This window comes from Biomphalaria glabrata, chromosome 7, assembly GCF_947242115.1.
Source record: "Biomphalaria glabrata chromosome 7, xgBioGlab47.1, whole genome shotgun sequence".
NCBI lineage: Eukaryota > Metazoa > Mollusca > Gastropoda > Planorbidae > Biomphalaria > Biomphalaria glabrata.
This window is the reverse complement of record NC_074717.1, coordinates 43,294,881-43,314,224: the sequence shown is the minus strand read 5'-3', so window position 1 is coordinate 43,314,224 and position 19,344 is coordinate 43,294,881. Positions and strand designations below refer to the sequence as shown.

The window sequence follows — 19,344 nt, the reverse complement described above, 5'->3', positions numbered from 1 at the left end:
GTATATCTAGACTAGATTTAGTAGATTTAGTATTCTAATTTTAATTGAACTAGATCTATTATTTAACTAAAAAAAAAACAACTTTCTAAATTTTACGACATTAGTAGTCTTTACATTAACTAAAAATGGACGATTTAGAGGAAGATGGTCAACTCGGTAAATATTTATTTCTATTATTGCTATAGATCTATCTATATCTAGACTACATTACACATAAATGATGTCTATTAGATCTCTAGACCTTTTAGAAATAGATTTAAATATTTGTCCTTTTTTTAAAAGAACAAATAGAACTAAAATGTGCGTCGAAAACGATTCTATAGTCTACTCTCAGTCTCTGATTTTTTGTTTTCCTTCTTATTTTTTTTTAATGTAAAATAATAAATTCTGGCTGCAGCGTTCCTTTATAAAATTTACCTCTTTATTTGTATTTATTTTATAGATCAATAGATGATAATACTCAATAAATAGATCTAGAATCTAGATTTTTGTTTAAGATTTAGTAATTTAGTAAGATCTCTATACAACTCTATAACTCTATTAGTAAATTAGTGTCTATCTATTACTATACTAATAATACTAATATCTATGTCAATCTATCACTATCATTAGTATCATCTATGTTTATAGTTCTATTCTAGTATACTAGAGACTAGTAGAGTATAGTCAGTATAGATTATAGATCTACACTGTGACTGTATTTAAGTATCTTTATACTCATGAGTCATACTATTACTACTCATAGATTTAAATAATAATAAATTCTAGATCTATAATAATAATAATTATAAAATTCTATTTTCAAATTCAATTAGATTTAGTTTAGACCTTTACTAGCCTTTAGATCTGTTCAAATTCAAATCTATTGAAATCTATTCTATATATAACTAATACTAATATAACTAATATATTAACATTTTATAACAATAAATTTAATAAAATATAAATGATATATTAATAATTAATTAAATTGTATAGAGATTCTAGATCTCTAGATATATCTTTAGAAGATTTAGAGCTCTATATCTAATTTACAATGTAACTTTAATAATTTGCAGATTTCAATAAATGAAATGTTACTCAGTTCTTATCTCCTTTTCTCATAAATTTCAAACAATCCTTCAAGATAATTAGTTCTACACCCTATGCATAACTTTGTGTTAAGTGCTAATGTGAAGTGCTCATGTATCTTCAAAGAAAATGTAGCCTTGGGTTTACCCTATTACTTCTAATTAACAGACATTTGTCGAGTTTGTCGATGTGAAGCTACAGCAGATAAGCCATTATATCATCCATGTGTGTGCACAGGGAGCATCAAATATGTACACCAGGACTGGTTTGTGATTGAACCTTTTCACTATTTTGTCTTCTAGTCTAATTTATTTAAAAAAAAACCTCTTGTTTGCTTTGGGTATAGCTTAATTCTTGTTGACACATTTACTATAACCTCGATTAATATTTGTTTTTAACATCATATATATAAATGTAATATAATGATACAAACCATGTCTTATTTCTATTTCTTTTAACAATAATAAAAAAGAAAATTTTATACGATCATAGTGAATTAAAGAATTCTTCGGTAGAAATATCTTTTTTTTTTCAGCTCAAAGCTCACATTAATCGTCTCAAAAGTATTTTAAAAAATATTGTACTAAACTCTTGACCTAGTTGTAGAATACTATTTGATCATTTTCACAAAATTTTGGGATAAATGATGAATTCCTAAAGGTAAATCCTATTTGACACTAATCCAAAATGGAAAATAAATTAATTTAAGAAAAGGTAACAAAAGTTCCCCTTTCAAAACATGTGGTCTATAGGGCAGATGATATAAAGGTCAACCATTTCTGTGGTCTACGGTTAATGGGGTATCATGTTGCCAACAAAATGACCAACTGCCTTTACTTTTCCCAACTTATGTCGGGTACCCGTTAAAGCTGGGTGGATTCATGGGTGCCCAAACATCCAGAAATGAAAAATCTCATTCTAAACCAAGATTTGAACCCAGAGCCACCGGCTTGGAAGCCGAGCGCTTTACCGTTCAACCACAGCACCTCTTATAGATGCTCTGGGAGAAAACTATTTGTAGACAGAGATTGATAGATGATACACAGATTAAAAATAATGTGTGTGTGTGTGTGTTTGAAAACAATTCTACAAAGTTTGACTGCTATTTTTATAAACTTTGAAGTAGTGTAATGTAGTTTATGCATTTGGTTAGAATAATAGTGATTGTATTGGCTTTCTCAGCTTGGTGCAGTGGCTTAAATACAGCAGGAAGGAATACTGTGAACTTTGTAAACACAGGTTTTCATTCACTCCTAGTAAGTTTGTTATATTTACAAGTTAACCATTAACCTTTTATATATAGAAATACCAAAAAAAGTTGTAACATTGTATGTATTATTGTTGTATGTAGATATGTATTTATATTCTTTCTTCCTGAGCAGTTTACTCACCTGACATGCCCAATCGACTTCCGATCAAGGATATTGTGAGTGGGCTTGTAACTAGCATGGCAAGGGCTGTTAGATACTGGTTTCACTACACACTTGTAGCATTTGCTTGGTTGGGGGTCGTGCCTCTCACTGCATGTAAGATGTGTTCTTATTCACTTTAAGAAACATTCACATATCCGTACAATATCTTGAATAGTTCAATGTTAAAAATAGAAACTTATTTATATTTCGGTACTACAAACAGGATTTGCATGAAGTTAACAAGGGACAATATTTGTTTTTCAGGTCGTATTTACCGATGTTTGTTTACTGGTTCTGTCAGCTCTCTTGTTACATTGCCTTTAGATATGTTATCTACGTAAGTAATACTAAATATTGTGTAGCCTTGAAAGTAAGATTTATTGCACATAAAAGAGTATTCTTGTTAACTCTTTCTCTCCTAACTGACTATACCAACGTTGATTCCATCAGAATGTGGTAAATAATTATGGAGAGAAAGAGTTAAGGAAATGTCCATACACAATTATAATTTCTGTTGAAGGAGATTCAACTTTCAATAATGTGTTTTTTAGAGAAAATCTTGCCGGAGATTGTTTTCAAGGCTGCTTGGTCGTGACCTGCACTCTGTGTGCCTTCATCAGTCTGGTATGGCTGAGGGAACAGATCCTTCATGGCGGTGGCCCAGAGTGGTTGGAGCAGCTGGGCCAACCCAACAACCCTCATAGGGTGAGTCTCAAAGTTAGTCATAAAATGCAAACACTGCAGAACACAACCAACTCCAGAAACTTGACAACTTGTTCTTCAAAAGACATGATTCTTTCTTGTCTACTTGGCAACATGAGACTCTGACAGTAAAAATGCTTTACTATAGATAACTGTATTGTTGTACCGGTTACTAAATTATTCATCCTGGACTCTACTGCATAGAGCTGACTTCACACTGGACTCACTGTACCTGACTTTCTTTTTCTTCATATTTTACAATCTAGTTTGTATGCAGAGTATATTTCCTCATACTTGCACATCACAATGTACTTCATGATTCATAATCCATCCTTGGTAGAAAAATTTATTTTTCCCTTTTTTCTTTATCTTCATCCCTGATGTTTTATTGGCTGACTTTATACACTTCACTCACAGTGTTGTTAACATCTAACTGAACATTTCAGAATCATGGACTTGGGGCAGGCGGACTCAACTTGAATCTCATTGGTGGTTTGGGTGGCGGTGCTGGAGCCGTGCCAGCCAATAACAATGTTGCACAAGAGCCTGTGGATCTGGTCATGGCAGGCAATGAGGATGCTGGTGGACCCATGGAAATGGAAGAAGTTTTAGGGGAAGATGGCAACAATGGAAATAATGCAGCTGCTCAAGGTATACAAGGTTTATTTTTTCTAAGCAGTCATTGGTTGATATTTTACAGTTCATATAAATGTGAACTTTTTTTTTTTTTACGATGAAAACTTCACACTCAAACTTGAAGTATAATAAAAGAAAATCCATTTTAGACCCAGGGGACTTAGGGAAATATTGTCTTTCTTTCTTCTGCTTTACAGTCTCACTTCTGCTTCCCACACAGTCTCACTTCTGCTTCTTTTTATCCCTAAAACATTTTTTTTTTTCAAACTAAAATTATTGATGACACACATTTTAGCTCTGTCTTGGTGGCTAATTTAGTCAAGAGTATTTTTTAAAATTTCTTTTAATGAAATTTGTATATTCTCTATGTGCAGATGATAATAACTGGAACCCTATTGAATGGGATCGAGCTGCAGAAGAGCTGACTTGGGAAAGGGTGAGCCTAGCTATTTCATAACTTGGAGAGAGTGAAGCTAGTTATTTGATTACCTGGAGAAAGTGAATCTAGTTATTTCATTACTTGGAGAGAATGAATCTAGTTATTTCATTACTTGGAGAGAGTGAGTCTATTTATTTGATTACCTGCAGGAACATAACAGCCATTTACTGTAACAACAATTCAGACCTGCCTAACGTTACGCAAAATGCGTATTCGTTACGCAAAATCTCCCAAAAATGACCGTCAGTACGCAAATACGCATTTAACCCGTCGCGTTATGCATTTCGTATCCTTTTTTTTTTTCCTCTCTTGACTAGCTTACGAGCAGTCACGGAGGTCACTCTAGGCCGTCCTGTTGGGGTTGGGGCAGAAAAGGTGGGGGAACACATTGTGTCCAGATCTATACGTTGATTGGTTCTTAAAATCAATTAGATTTAGTCTAGAAATGAAGAACGCGAGAGTGAGGGATTGGCGGGTTGGTACCGTCAGTTAGCTGATACACCAACGTGACTTTTGTTTTTGTAAGTTCATTAGTAGAAATTATGTTGAATCCCTGATTCCCCTATTCATTTGTATAGAAAAAATATCGAAGTGCTATCAATTCAAAACACATTGAGTGACATTGTAGATATCTAGTCTAGATCTAGAATCTTGTTATAAGGGAATAGATCTAGTTCTAGCTAGAGTCTAGCTAGTCATTACGTTATGTCATGATTATCTACAATCTCTAGATCAAATTTAGTGTAGTATGATTTAGATTGACTAGATCTAGATCGATAACATCTACTACCATCTAGTCTAGATCTAGACTAGATTCTTAGTCTTGTCTTAGTATAGAATAGATCAAGGATGAAGGTAGGCCTACGAAAAATTGGAGTAGACCTAAGTTTGTAGCGGATCCACGTCATCGGTAACACTCTTAAGCCCAGATCTAGAGTAGATTATATTCATTATATAGACATAGATCCAGATCTAGTCTAGATATCATCGCTATTGTCGTATTGATCTAGATTTAGATTGTAGATCTAATCATGACATCTAGATCTAATATATATATATAAGACAAAATAGTGGATCGCGTAAGTGTTACGCATTTTGACCATCAGCGTTACGCATTTGGACTTTTTGGTTGGCAGGTCTGACAATTATATTTGGATGAATTTAAAATGACAAAACTTTAGGAAGTTTAGATGGATTGAAGTAAAATAATATTTCTATATTGTATTGCATGTATGTATTGTATATTATATGAAATTTAGAACATTCTTGAATTATTTGTCCAGCTTCTTGGTCTTGATGGTTCTTTAGTATTTCTGGTAAGTGTGTTTTTGCATCTTTTATTCAGATAAAAACCTATTTACTTAGCATTTGTTTTATGCTCAGTGCTATTTAATCATTAATCCTTGGGTCCAACAAGTTTAGTTTCTTTACATCTGATCTAAGATTTGTTTACATTTATCTAAGGACCACGCTACATAAAGTTTACTTCTGCATTCACAATGCTTGAATGTTTTCTTTTTCAGGAGCATGTCTTCTGGGTTGTCTCTTTGAACACTTTGTTTATTTTGGTGTTTGGTAAGTTTGATATTCAAGTTAGTGTTAAACATCTTCAAACATACATTTTGACAGGACACGCTTTTACACTCATTCATTATATTGGACACAATTTGACATTTATTCTTTGTCTTGTACACATTTTGACACTCATTAATTGTGTTGGATACATTTTGACATTTATTCTTTGTCATGGACACATTTTGACACTCATTCATTTATTTAAACACATTTTGACACTCATTAATTGTGTTGGATACATTTTGACATTTATTCTTTGTCTTGGACACATTTTGACACTCATTCGTTTTATTGGACACATTTTGCCATTTATTCTTTGTCCTGGACACATTTTGACACTCATTCATTGTGTTGGATACATTTTGATTCTCTTTGTATAGAACATATTTTGACACTCATACTTATAACCATAGTTGCATATGATCCCATAGCTTTCCGTTCTAATTCTTCTACCCAGCCAAAGTCTGAAGATTGATTTGTGAATTCAATTTAATTTAAAAATCTTATTATCTGTACCCATTATATTCACTTTCATTGGTAACAAACTAACGTCACTCAAAAATTTCATTGGGTAAAATATTTTGTCTTTGAGTCTGTTTACTGATGCCATGAGACTTACTCAAGTTAAAACAGTTTTCCTTTTGGAAGCTGCTCTCTTCAGGCAGATTATCTGACGTTATTCATATCTTGTTTTCTACTGGAGTTTTCAACTTGACTGGAATGTTATAAAGAACTTGGCTTATTGGCAAGTAAAACAATCTTGGACAGAAGAGGCTAAGAGAAATGAGGATCTTGTTTTAACATCTTTCATCGACACCACACTATTTTTTAAAGTACAGGACATTGCAGGCATGAAAAGCATTACCAGATGGAACTAAAATCATATTTCATACTGGCATTGAATATCAAAATACTGATCATATCCAACAAAATTGTCCATTTCAAGGATGCCAGAAACAAAATCTGTCCCAATGGAAGTTTAAGAGAAATTCTGGGTCTCAAAACAGTTATTGACCATCTACATGTATGAGACTTCAACAGAGAAAAATAGTTGAAAAGTGTAACAGAAGAACTGTCAGTGGTTTGACATAGCTTGTACTTGAGCTTTGTTTTTCTGTTGTTGTAATACCTATATATATATCTTTATTAAATTTGTTCACTTATTTTATTAAATCTCTTTTTTCCCCCAGCATTTTGTCCCTACCATATTGGTCACTTTGCACTGGTTGGAGCCAAGCTGATAGATTTGGTAAGTGGGAAAGTGTTTCTTGGACTCACTGATAAATAATATTTACATTGGATTATTTTTTTAGGTAGTAGTTTATTCTTTAAATAACTATGTTATGTATTTTTCAAGGTAATGGCATCCCATTTTGAGGGTCTCTTGACAACATTGGCTGGTTACCTGGTTATTGCTGTTTCTTTACTGATTATCTACACTCTGTGTTCTCTGGCTAGACTTAAAAAGTAAGAGAAATTACTTTGAATAACAAAGAGCAGCCTTCTCTCAACTTAAACTGGAAATTTCCAGAACTAGTCATTTGTAGCTATCCAATTCTGATTAATTTTGTAGTGTGTGTTTGTTTCTGCTCAGGGTTCAACGAATATTTGGCTTGTGCTATGTTGTAGTCAAGGTCAAACTCTTGGTTGTCATGGAGATAGGAGCATTCCCGCTCATCTGTGGTTGGTGGTTAGACATTTGTTCATTGGTGAGTTTTGTCGCAATCTTGTATTGCTGTTTTCCTTCATGGACCATCACATGTTGATATTTACTTTTGTTCATCTAACACAACAGAACCTTTTTTTTTTTCTGTGGCTGAGTGGTTAAGCACTTGGCTTTCGAACCTGGGGTCCTGGGTTCAAATCTTGGTAAAGACTGGGATCTTGAATTTCTGGATTTTTAGGATGCCCCTGAGTCCACCCTGCTCTAAACCTGACTTGAGTTGGGAAAGTAAAGGTGGTTGGTTGTTGTGCTGGCCACATAACACCCTGCACATTAACCATTGGCTAAAGAAACAGATGACCTTAACATCATCTGTCCTATAGATCATAAGGTCTGAAAGGGGAACTCACCTTTTATTAAATAAATTTAGTATTCCATATTGGATCAGTTTCAAATAGGATTTACTTTAGGAATTCATCATTTATACCAACATTTCTCAATCAGTGGTAAAAAACTTGTACTATCTGTCCATCTTTTTGGAGATTGTTTGGGTTTTAAGTTTCAAATAGTAAAATACCATTTTTATTGTGTAACAATTTAAGAAAGTCAGAAAATCAGAAAGTTTGGATCTGCTGGTTGTGATGTGAATCTGTAAAGTTTGAATTTTAATCTTTACTTCATGTGTCACTTTGTGTTCCTTATCCGCAGTCAATGTTTGATGCCACTCTGAAAGACAGAGAGTCTAGCGTCCTCTCTTCCCCTGGAACCTCCATGTTCATTCACTGGCTAGTGGGTATGGTCTACGTCTTCTATTTCGCTTCCTTCATCTTGCTGACACGCGAGGTCCTCAGACCTGGAGTTTTGTGGTTTCTACGCAACCTGAACGACCCTGAGTTCAACCCAATTCAAGAGGTGAGAATTATTTTAGAACTGAACATATATAAAACTATATATGTTCACTTCCGGTTGAAACCGGATAAGATTGAAGTCAGATGTCATTTGAATACTTAACTATATTTTATTTATAGTTTCTGGAGATGTTATTCGGATTCCATAGTCACATTCCTGGTTAAATTTATAATTAGATGTTTTTATATGTCGTGAGTATAGGATTAATTGATGCATTCTGTCATCATTTACTAGGGCTCATACCTGTTTCAAGACCATAGGTTTTAAAATAATTTTTTACCATTCACAGATGATCCATCTTTGTGTCTTCAGGCACTTCAGAAGATTCATAGCATCAGTAGTAAGTAACCTAGCATGATAGTTATGTTGGAAGTATTGAACTATATCATGTATTCTAGTAGACCTTAAGGAGTGTATGGTAGCTGATCTGTTCTGACTCGTTTCCAGGTGATATTTGGTAGTGCTGTGCTCCTCATGCTCTGGCTGCCTATTAAAGTGATAAGAATTGTGTTTCCAGGATTCTTACCCTACAGGGTGGTGGTCTCAAGGTGAGTTGAACTTGTCAAGACATCTGTTATGACTTAAATACTTAGCAAACAATGTATTCGTTTGTTAACATAGTCAACATTTATTCAGGTGCATCTTCTGACATAATGACTCTTGTTGTATAAATGCTTCGTCTCCTCCTTTCCAGCGAGGCTCCTGTCAGCGAGTTGTCCCTGGAGCTGCTGTTGTTACAGGTGGTGCTGCCCTCCCTTCTTGAAGCTGGCCATACCAGGGCCATGTTGAAAAAGTTAGTGGAAGGCTGGTCCAAAGCTATGGCCTGGCTGCTAGACCTCAGGTCCTACCTGATTGGGGATGTGTCACTGGAAGGAGTGGTGAGTAGAAAAAGATGTGTTTAATGTCCTTTATGCGTGTCAGATTTTTTAGATCATGTGTTTAATATCCTTTATGTGTGTTGTAGATGTTTTAGATCATGTGTTTAATGTCCTTTATGTGTGTCGTAGATGTGTTAGATCATGTGTTTAATGTCCTTTATGTGTGTCAGATTTTTTAGATCATGAGTTTAATGTCCTTTATGTGTGTCAGATTTTTTAGATCATGTGTTTAATGTCCTTTATGTATGTCATAGATGTTTTAGATCATGTGTTTAATGTTCTTTATGTATGTCATAGATGTTTTAGATCATGTGTTAAATAAAGATTGTGACAGCTGTCTGCCTTTGTGTTTGTAATTGTTTGTCAGAATATGTTTTGTCTCAAGTAATCTTTCTAGAATGAACTGGGCTGATAATCAGAAATACCAACCAGGCAAACATTAAATAAAGTGTGCTAGAATGAAAACTAATTGTTTTTGCTGAAGTTTCCTTATGCTTAACATTGTACCTATAACTTATTACATTTTAAAGGTAGATTTTAACTGTAGTGCTTCATATTTAGTGAACTTTAAAATTGTTAAGTATGTCTTGAAGAATTAAGGCAACGATTGTCGTAGTTGGGCAGAGCACTTTTAATCATTCAACACTGGACGCCATCTTAGGCAGGAAGAACATGTTCACAACAAAAGACGCATAACTCACAAAGACTAAGGACTATAACTTACATATCAAGTATTAACAAAAATATGTTTAAAAAGGACACAATATCAAAATCAAAATTTTATTGCAAAATTTTGTAACAATAAAAAATATCTTTTTTTTTTTTGTAATCTTTAAGATATCAAAACTATTTTATTATTTGTCGTGTATTAAAAATATTAGATGCGGTGAATTAATATCCTTATTACCTTAGTAGTAATTTAATATCTCTAATACAATGGCAACAATTTAACATGTCTAATACAGTAACTTAAAATGTCTATTATAGTAACTTGTCTATTACAGTAACTTAACAAGTCTAATATAGTAACTTAACTTCATTAAAACAAAGCTGTCTCTCTTCTCCAGGACAAAAGCTGTATTGTTGACAGTAATGAACCCAATCCTGAACCAAGGTTTAACAATCCAGGTCCTCCACCAGCTCAAGATATTGGGGATGGCCTCGGCGCTGCACATCAAGCCATGCTGCAGGGTGGCGGACCAACAGGATTCCAGCCGTACAAGAGGCCATCATTCTTTGTGGCCAGGGTGAGGGAGAAAAATTGAAAGCCAAATTTTCTATAGCTTCTTTATAACAATGCACTTCAGTCGGATTTGATCTAATGAACTTGTATTGCTATTTCAGATTATTACTCTTGTCATCCTAATGTGCTTAACATTTTTCATGGCCAGTACAATATCACTGGTCCTACCCGGTATGTTCTGGATATATTTTTAGTTATCTTTCTGTGTTTTATCTGATTAACTTTAACTTGGTTTTCTATGTTTTATTTTTTTAATGCTGTTGTATTAATATTTAATAAATATTTAGCAACATACATTGCATATAAACATAAGAACAGCTGAATATTATGTTATTTAGACAATTTTGTTACAGAATAGATATACTATTCACATTATTTTTCCAGTTTTCATTGGGAGACAATTGATGTGGCTCTGGGTAGGAGACACTAAGATCCATGAGCTGTACACCGCCGGCTGCGGTCTGTATATCTGTTGGCTATGTTTGAGAGTATCAACTGTCATCGCAGGCTGGTACTTGCAGGGTTGGGCTATTATAAAGGCCAAACTGAAACTGTGGGGACTTTTGGTAAATATTGTTTTTTTTTAAATCCTTGTTTTAAATTAGTTCTAGACTATTTACTTCCCAGACCTAAAAGCATAATTCAATCACATTATGCTCTTTTACAGTCAATTTTTAACTTTATTTTTGTTAGTTAGGAAACTGGATTTTAATAAAGTATTGTGAAATGAATCTTACACAAGTATGTAGGCTGATAATACTTGCAAATGCTCAAACCTTCTAGAATGTCGAGATGTTAAGTTGGCTGCACAAGCTTACATTGACCTAAGAATATTGTGGCGTTGAACTAAAACTTTAAAAAACCCAAATGGACTTTGATGTTTTCAGTGCTGTGTTAGTAATTTTGTTATTGTCTTGATCCTTGTTGCTGCTTTCTATTATTACCTTGACTTTTATCTTAGATTGTCAAGTCACTTGTCATGGCTTTAGTTCTGTTGGTTGTTATTCCACTTCTGTTGGGGCTGCTGTTTGATGTGATTATTGTGGCACCTATGAGAGTGCCACTAGATCAGTCGCCAATATTTTTCCCTTGGCAGGTATGTCATAAATGTAGTGGCTTTATACACGCCTGTCAAACTCGCCTGTCAAACTCTTTATACACGCCTGTCAAACTCTTTATACACGCCTGTCCAACACTTATATTTTTTTAAGTAGTTTTTTTTTTTTTTCAGAATTGAAATGAATTAAGGAGAGTTTGTAAATCACTTATTATCGACTTTTTTTTTTCAACACTGTATATGTTGAGCCCAGTCAGTTATCATGCTTTCATTATGATAACAAATTTGGGGAGGGGGAGGGGGGGGAACAGGCTATCTTTCAAAAGCATTAAAACCTCATTCTTTTTTTCTAGAAATTCTGTTTATACTGGTTACCAAAAAATAAATAAAAGGAACATTAAAGTTTCCCTTTCAGACCTTGTGGTACAGATGATGTAAAGGTCATCTGTTTCTGTGGCCCACGGTTAATGAAAGTGTCATGCGGTCAGAACAATGACCAACCGCCTTTACTTTTCCCCAACTAATTAGAGCTGGGTGGACTCAGAGGGGCTCTAAAGCTAACAAAATTAAAAGTCCCAGTCTTCAACTTAGGACCCCCCAAAAATAACATTGTTAAAATAAAATTAAAAACAACTTTAGTACAAATGACTTAATTGGAAAGAATAAAGTAGAAAAGATATATTAATTATATCTAGTTAGATCACCTGTTATGTTTCCAACGCTGCTTTGGGCCGCTCGCTATCATAGAGAAGTTGCAAGAAATAAAAATACTTACATAAAAAACACTAGGACCAATGGGGGGAGTTAAACATAAACTCAATTTAGTAAAAAGTTATTTCCATGAACTTAACTGTAGAACTGAGCACTTGTTGTATCCTCTAGGACTGGGCCCTTGGTGTACTGCACATGAAGATTCTCACAGCTGTGGTGATGATGGGACCTCAGTGGTGGCTGAAGAGAGCAATAGAGAGGGTAAGTCTTGTCACTTCAGCCTCTATATAGTGTTTACACCAAACACAAGCGTCTCTCAATAATGATTAAAAGGGTTTTGGGTTCTTTTACTGTACATGGCTCCTTATGTCTTGATAGACAATGAACACATTTCTAAATAAAACAAAAGTGAAAGCTTTGTAAAGTAATTGATGAGAAGTTGTGTTTTTTTAGCGGCCCCCGAAAGGGGAAAAGACGCTATTAGTTTTGTGCGAAATGTCGGTCCGTCTGTTCGTCTGTCCGTCCGTCCCGTTTAGATCTCGTAAACTAGAAGAGATATTGAAAATCCGACTTCACAATATTTTAGACCATTCAAAGTTCTGATGCAACGGCTACTTTTTTTTTCCTGAAAGCGAAAATTCTAATTTTTAAAATCAATTATGCAAGCAGTTTTTTATAAGAAAAAGCTAATTAGTATGCATTATATTTTAGACCTAATATAAGACGAATAGTAATCTTATAAACATTTTTTTTTTATTTTTTTATATAGCGGAATTTTTTTTTTTTTTTTTTATGAGGATTCGAATACGAGATTGAGCCTTTTCAAAACAATTAACTTATTTAGTTCGAACCGAGGGTCCCGGGTTCGAATCCTGGTGAAGACTGGGATTATCCGAATTATGTAAAACATTTTACTAGGGGGCCGATTTTGAGTTTGTGTTTCCACACAAACTGTCTTTTGTAACCTTGTTATAGAATGACTTTGTTAAAAATTTCTACAGCATTCACTTCAATATATTGAAAAGAAATGATCCACTTTACATTAATTTTGTTGAAAGACAAGACATGACTTCTTTCAAGGATCAGTCTAAGAGCATTACCTGTGAATTACTGCTGCTTGTAGATGAAAGCAAAATTCAGTACTAACAGACCGTTGAACTTCTTGCTATGTTCATTTTCTTTGTTGAGGATGTACCAGCTTTGATTTTTGACTTTTGTCTCAGTTGTGATGACGATGTTTGAACTTGCTTTGCCTTCAGGTTTACAATGACGGCATGAGAAATTTAAACATGAAATTTATCATGGTCCACATCTGTTTACCTGTTTCTACTTGTTTGGGCATGGCGTTGGCTGTTCCCTACGTCATTGCACACAGCATAGTTCCTGCTTTTGGTAAGTTCCATTTGTTCAAATAGGGTTTGTCATTGAAACACTTAACCCTTTCCAGTCAAATGTGACAATTTTATTTCCTGTTCTGGTCCAATGTCCCACCCTGTGGGCCATAACAATTAGGACCGAATTGAAGTTGAATATCAAACTTTTTGTTCCACTTCCTGATTCCTAAATTTTAAATAACTTTTATACAGTAGAAAGTAAATGATAATCATTAAATTTTGATAGCCAGATGTTCCAAAAAATAATAAAATACATCGACCAAGATGGTTTTTCACAGCATCAGAGGCAGTGCGGAGGGGGCAGGGAGTGGGAATCCGACCAGAGACTAAAAAAAATACAGCATTTCATAGCTAACTTTCCAAATAGAAGGGCAAAAGACTACAGTGTCCTCAATAACAGAAAAACACCTGGAGGTGGGTGTAAGACGGTATTCTACTGTAAAACCTACTTTCAGTTGCTCAGTTATGTCCCCCTGGATTGCACCCTCGCTAGTGCTTCAAAAAGTACCATACACAAATAAATTTTCAAAAATAAATATTCATACATCATGTTTGGAACATTTTTCATTGTTATAAATCAAATATTACATAAAAATTAACTGCATTTATGTTTTATTTGATTTATCTGCTTTCTTGTAAAATACTATATGAATCCGCTAGAATTGAATTCAGACCTGGCTGCCAACTCTTCAAAAAATATTAAAGACTGTTAAGGGTTCAGTTCTAGATCTTTTCCTTGTAGTTTTAAACATTTGTAATGAAGAGTTCTCAAGACCCAAACTATTTGAGGCTCACTTGATTCTGTTGTCAGTCTTGTCCAAGACAGTGTGCCAATGTTGAAAAGCATTATGTATTTTAAACAGATTCTTGTTAAGACAAGTTTGTGCAGAAAAAATATTGCCTTTAGCTTGACGATCTGCAGTAGAACAGAAAGTATTATATCTTTCTACATTGGCATTCACCAGAGCTGCCTGCTCAAAAATGGTGTAAAGATAAACTCAGGGGTCAGCTTTACATTTTCTGTCATAGTGATGGGCTTGAGAAGTCTTTAAACTGTAGGTTAAACATTTAAGACCAAAAGGAAAACTTCTACTGAAAACAGGCACGGGTGAATAAAATAAAATAGTTTATTCAATCAGTCTTCCCATGCCCATATATTTCAAAGACTTTTTATTTATCTTCCCTAGGTGTCAGTTTTGAAACCCAAACACTAGTGGTGAGAAGGATCTATCCATTTGTACTCACCCTGATCTTGTGTTCAGCTATGCTGGTGTTTCAGTGTCGGCAGTTCAGAAGACTGTACAACCATATCAAGGATGACAAGTAAGTTAGTTCATAGCAGATCTATTTGAACCAGATCTTCCCTTTTTTTTTTTTTTCAAACTTACAACCCCCATTGTTTAGAGTAAATCTGAAAATAGTAATATGCAAAACAGCTGCTCTGAAGTTTTTGGAGGAAAAAAAAGGCATAGTGAACTCTCATACAAAAACAATAGGATAACATTTTAACCAAAATTGTACAAAATAGAAAAAACTTTTATCTTAATATTGTTGACATTGATCCCAGTTAATCTTTAACTTTGTGTTGTGTTTAGGTATTTGGTTGGTCAGCTCTCATACAAAAACAATAGGATAACATTTTAACCAAATAAATGCTTGCAGTACAAAATAGAAAAAAAATTTTTCTTAATATTGTTGACATTGATCCCAGTTCATCTTGAACTTTGTGTTGTGTTTAGGTATTTGGTTGGTCAGCTCTCATACAAAAACAATAGGATAACATTTTAACCAAAGAAATGCTTGCAGTACAAAGTAGAACAAACCTTTTTTTTTCTTAATATTGTTGGCATTGATCCCAGTTCATCTTGAACTTTGTGTTGTGTTTAGGTATTTGGTTGGTCAGCGCCTAGTCAACTACATCCACCACGCTACCAGCCAGGAAAGGAAGGTGAATGCCGACCAGATGGTGACATAGATGTACAGATCTACTTAAGAATGGGTGTGAATGACGTTGATCATGAGTGTTGGCGGGAGTGTAAATTATGTGCATTAGGTGAATTTGAAATTGATGTTTGATACAATTGAATGCTGTGGACGCGTGAGTTGTTGTTTTTTTGTTGAAGGAAGAAATCTGAACATCTGTAGATAATGTTGTGAATATGATGCGTCTGTTCATTCAAGGCTTTAGACTCTTTATATGACCTATGTGCCCTGATGTATGGAGCCTGTGTATATTTTTGTTTCTGTAGACGTACACGGAATTATAAATTTGAAGCAAAGATTTTATTTATTCATTTTGTTATGACATTTATCTCTAGAGAGAGTTTGTGCTGAATATGGTTCACAATAGACAGATGAAGTCTGTTTAGATCATCTAACATTTCATTGTTATTTCTGGGCTGTGCTGGGTCTTTATATTGTTTCTTTTTTTCCTTTTATCAATGAGGACGACTGCCTGTCTGTTTGTGCTGGACAGATGTGTGATTTATTTTCAGTCATTGTATGGGAAACTTTTTTTTTCTTAATTATATTCGTTTTGTTTATACACTTGTCCATGCCATCAGGAAAAGTTTCAGTGAAAATGTGTCGCTGGATTGGTTTACTTTTTTTTTCTAACAAAATAACAGACATTCTTAAAGAAATTTTATCATTTCATTCTCTATGTTGTATGTTTCTTTTTTTTTTTTTTTTAATGAATTGTTTAAAAAAAAAAAAAAAAAAAAGAAGAGAATGCACTCGCTGGATACTTTCAATATTTTCTGGTGCACTTTGCATTATCAATCATGTTTCTCTCTCTATACATAATTTTTGCTTATAGCAAATGAAGTTGCGTAAATAATCTTATTTTATATTAATTATAAAGATTTAGTTTGTATTAAAGATTTTGTTTTGGACAAATCTGATGAAATAAAGAAAAAAATAAATTTGTAAAAAAAAAAAAAAAAGCCATCAATTAAGGTGATTAAAGTAAATAATGTTTATAAATGTAACTATATACCATTGTAATTGAAAACTAATATAAAATGTAAAATAACAGAGTATCTGATCTTTGATTTTGTGTGTGACCCATTTTTCATAACAAAAAACACTCACATTTAAAAACAAAAAAGTTGAAGTATATAAAGGATATTACAATTTAAAATACTAAGAAGACATTTAATTAAACTAAGACAACACCTTTTGCATACAATAATTGAATCTACTGTGTAAAATTTAATCAAACTGCAAAGTCAAAAGTCCGGCTTATTTCTTGAATACTTGTCAAATGTAATGCAAAATACATATTAATTCATAATTTAGAAAGTCACATTTCCCATAATATAATGTTTGTCATTAACTAGTTTCAAATGTCTGTGCTGTTATCTAGTAAGTTATGTTTCATTTTGTCACTAAAAGAAAACTTTGTTAGTAATGGAGGTTTTTATTTTTCCCTGTTTCATGGTGGCTGTAATCACTTTGAGAAAATACTTGAAGGCATTTTTCTGTTGTCATTATCATTCCTTGGGCCATTGTCTTAGTCAGAATATTGAACAACTTGAGCTTCAGTACAATTATTTACTTGTCCATAATTTAAAATGTGGCTATTGTATTATAGATTGCTTAGAGTTCAATTAATCCACATAACAGCTACTCTCTTATCATAATATTGATAAACATGAACTAAAGCCAACAAACTTGAATTATAATGTCAACTTGTTTAACCTATACTTTCTACACATGTCATTGTAACTTGTGATAAATGCAATAGACAAGAATGGCGCATACCCTTTGTTTATGACTTGATTTCTGGAAGCCTACTTAGAAGTAACTAAACTAACCTGCAGATAGCATTGTTGAATTTGGTCTGTGTTGCTGCTTAATCAAGTAGTTGACAATTTCTTTGGATCCACCATTTTGTTTTGTAAGCAAACCAGCACTCGAATACATTGCTCAAGAGCATCTGCTAGATGACCTTTGAGACCACAGCTGGTGTGAACCAGTTTAAAAGTAAGGGAATACAGGGTTGAGGTTTCTAAAAATCATCCAATGTTCCAAACTTTCTATTGTAATTGTAAATAAAATCTATAAATATTTGGCTTTGTAATTAATTGTTCCCTTTGAATTGAGTATTATCATTGACTTTTTGAATCTTTTTTTTTTTTTGTTCTGTAGTGTAAACTGCATGTTTTTTTTCTTCAAAAATTTTGTTTAGCGATATTACATTTTTTTAAAACCCAAAATACAGTGCTTTCAAATTGCTTGAGATGTATAATTTTAAGATTTATTTTTTTTTTTTTTGCAAATAACATAAATTAAAACAAACCTGAAACAATGTTAGTAACAATTCTTTGAAACCAAACTAAATTTTTTATTTTAGTGCTCGCTCTAAACTTAAATTACAAATCAAAGCTCCAACTACTGATAATTGAAACTTTTGACAGTTGAATCTAGTACCATGATGGATCTGTTCATTGTTAAGTAACTCTGTTTCATCTCATTCCACATATCGTCCAATCCATTGTGTTGTATATTCTGATAATTTCATTTGGTAGTTGGCTGCACTCAACATTTTATTACACAATAAAATATTCAGGACAATTAATTCATGCATCCATTGCTATAATTCATCATTGATTTTAAGTTTTGAAATAATTTCATTGATGTGGATACATGCAACAATTAATGTAACGAGCCTGAAAGAAATGTCCAGTGACTTTTGGTCATTGAGAAATTAAAAGTCAATCTGATAAAAAAAAACACACATTTTGTTCCTTTTAATGTGTCTATTATATATATTTATATAATCTTAATCTACCATTGGTGGACAATGGTTCTGCTTGCCTTGGATGCGGATAACTCTGCAGGTCACAGCTGGGGCTGCGTAGCCAGGGGAAATATTGCACTCCTCAATTATCTTTGTACTTGAAGACAGGCCTTGTTATAACTGCATAATATTGACCATTCTTTGTGAAAAGATTTCCAGTGGTGAGAGAGAGCAATGCCAGCTGTTCACAGCCTTAAAAGTGTTGATGACTGTCACAGTCTCAGTTGACATTGCCTGAATTAATGTTCACCTCATGTTTAGACGTTGAAAAGAGTCGTGAATTCCTGATGTAGAAAATAGGAAGTAGAATGAATAAAATCGACTTTGAGTTCAGTCAGTTCAGAGAGTCAAGTGTTATCCTCTGGACGAGGAAGTAAAATATTATCTTAGTAGTAGCAACTTTGAGAGTTGAGTTGTAACTCTGAGTTTAGCAGTATCTTTAGGGCAGTTGAAGCCAGTGAACACTACGTATATTTCTATTAGTTTTTCTCTACACTGAGAGTTGGAGATGTATTATTGAAGTATTATTGTTACCCGCTGTGATGCGGACGTTACTTGTGGTTTATTCTGTAACTAATCCTCTTGGATATTCAATACCGCTGTTATGCGGATGTAATTATGTTTCACATTGGAAGTCTTGATGTAACTGCCAATAAGGTGCAGTATGGTTATTATCGTCATTAAATAAACATTATATTTGTCTGCCAAAGAGAACTTGAGTCAATCTGTAATGTCTGTGTCTGTCACGTGTCAAGTGTGACTCCAGGAAGCACGAACCCAGCAGTCTACGCATTCGCGACACACTAATAGTGACCAGCCTCATGTGTAATATTATAATACTACTACGTCA

At 33.7% G+C, this 19,344-nt stretch overlaps 1 protein-coding gene across 1 annotated transcript; it reads left to right on the top strand.

Moving 5' to 3' along the window:
* Positions 1-102: 102 nt before the first annotated feature.
* LOC106056231 (E3 ubiquitin-protein ligase MARCHF6-like) lies at positions 103-18,427 on the top strand. The gene is made up of 25 exons (XM_056035176.1): positions 103-156; positions 1,240-1,336; positions 2,254-2,327; positions 2,454-2,597; positions 2,748-2,820; positions 3,035-3,188; positions 3,632-3,836; positions 4,196-4,257; positions 5,544-5,576; positions 5,784-5,835; positions 7,026-7,084; positions 7,193-7,302; positions 7,430-7,544; positions 8,207-8,410; positions 8,697-8,747; positions 8,855-8,955; positions 9,102-9,285; positions 10,353-10,532; positions 10,630-10,699; positions 10,913-11,094; positions 11,490-11,624; positions 12,468-12,557; positions 13,556-13,688; positions 14,878-15,013; positions 15,578-18,427. Exons 1-25 carry the CDS (start codon positions 126-128, stop codon positions 15,663-15,665), a joined length of 2,763 nt encoding a protein of 920 aa, XP_055891151.1. The 5' UTR covers positions 103-125; the 3' UTR covers positions 15,666-18,427.
* The last annotated feature ends 917 nt before the right edge of the window (positions 18,428-19,344 follow it).

What these genes read in the sequence shown, in the direction of transcription:
- LOC106056231 (XM_056035176.1), top strand. Translation starts at nt 126, where the DNA reads ATGGACGATTTAGAGGAAGATGGTCAACTCG. An exon ending in ATGGTTCTTTAGTATTTCTG is followed by an intron (nt 5,577 to 5,783) that starts GTAAGTGTGTTT and finishes TTTCTTTTTCAG; the next exon opens with GAGCATGTCTTCTGGGTTGT. An exon ending in TTTGTTTATTTTGGTGTTTG is followed by an intron (nt 5,836 to 7,025) that starts GTAAGTTTGATA and finishes TTTTTCCCCCAG; the next exon opens with CATTTTGTCCCTACCATATT.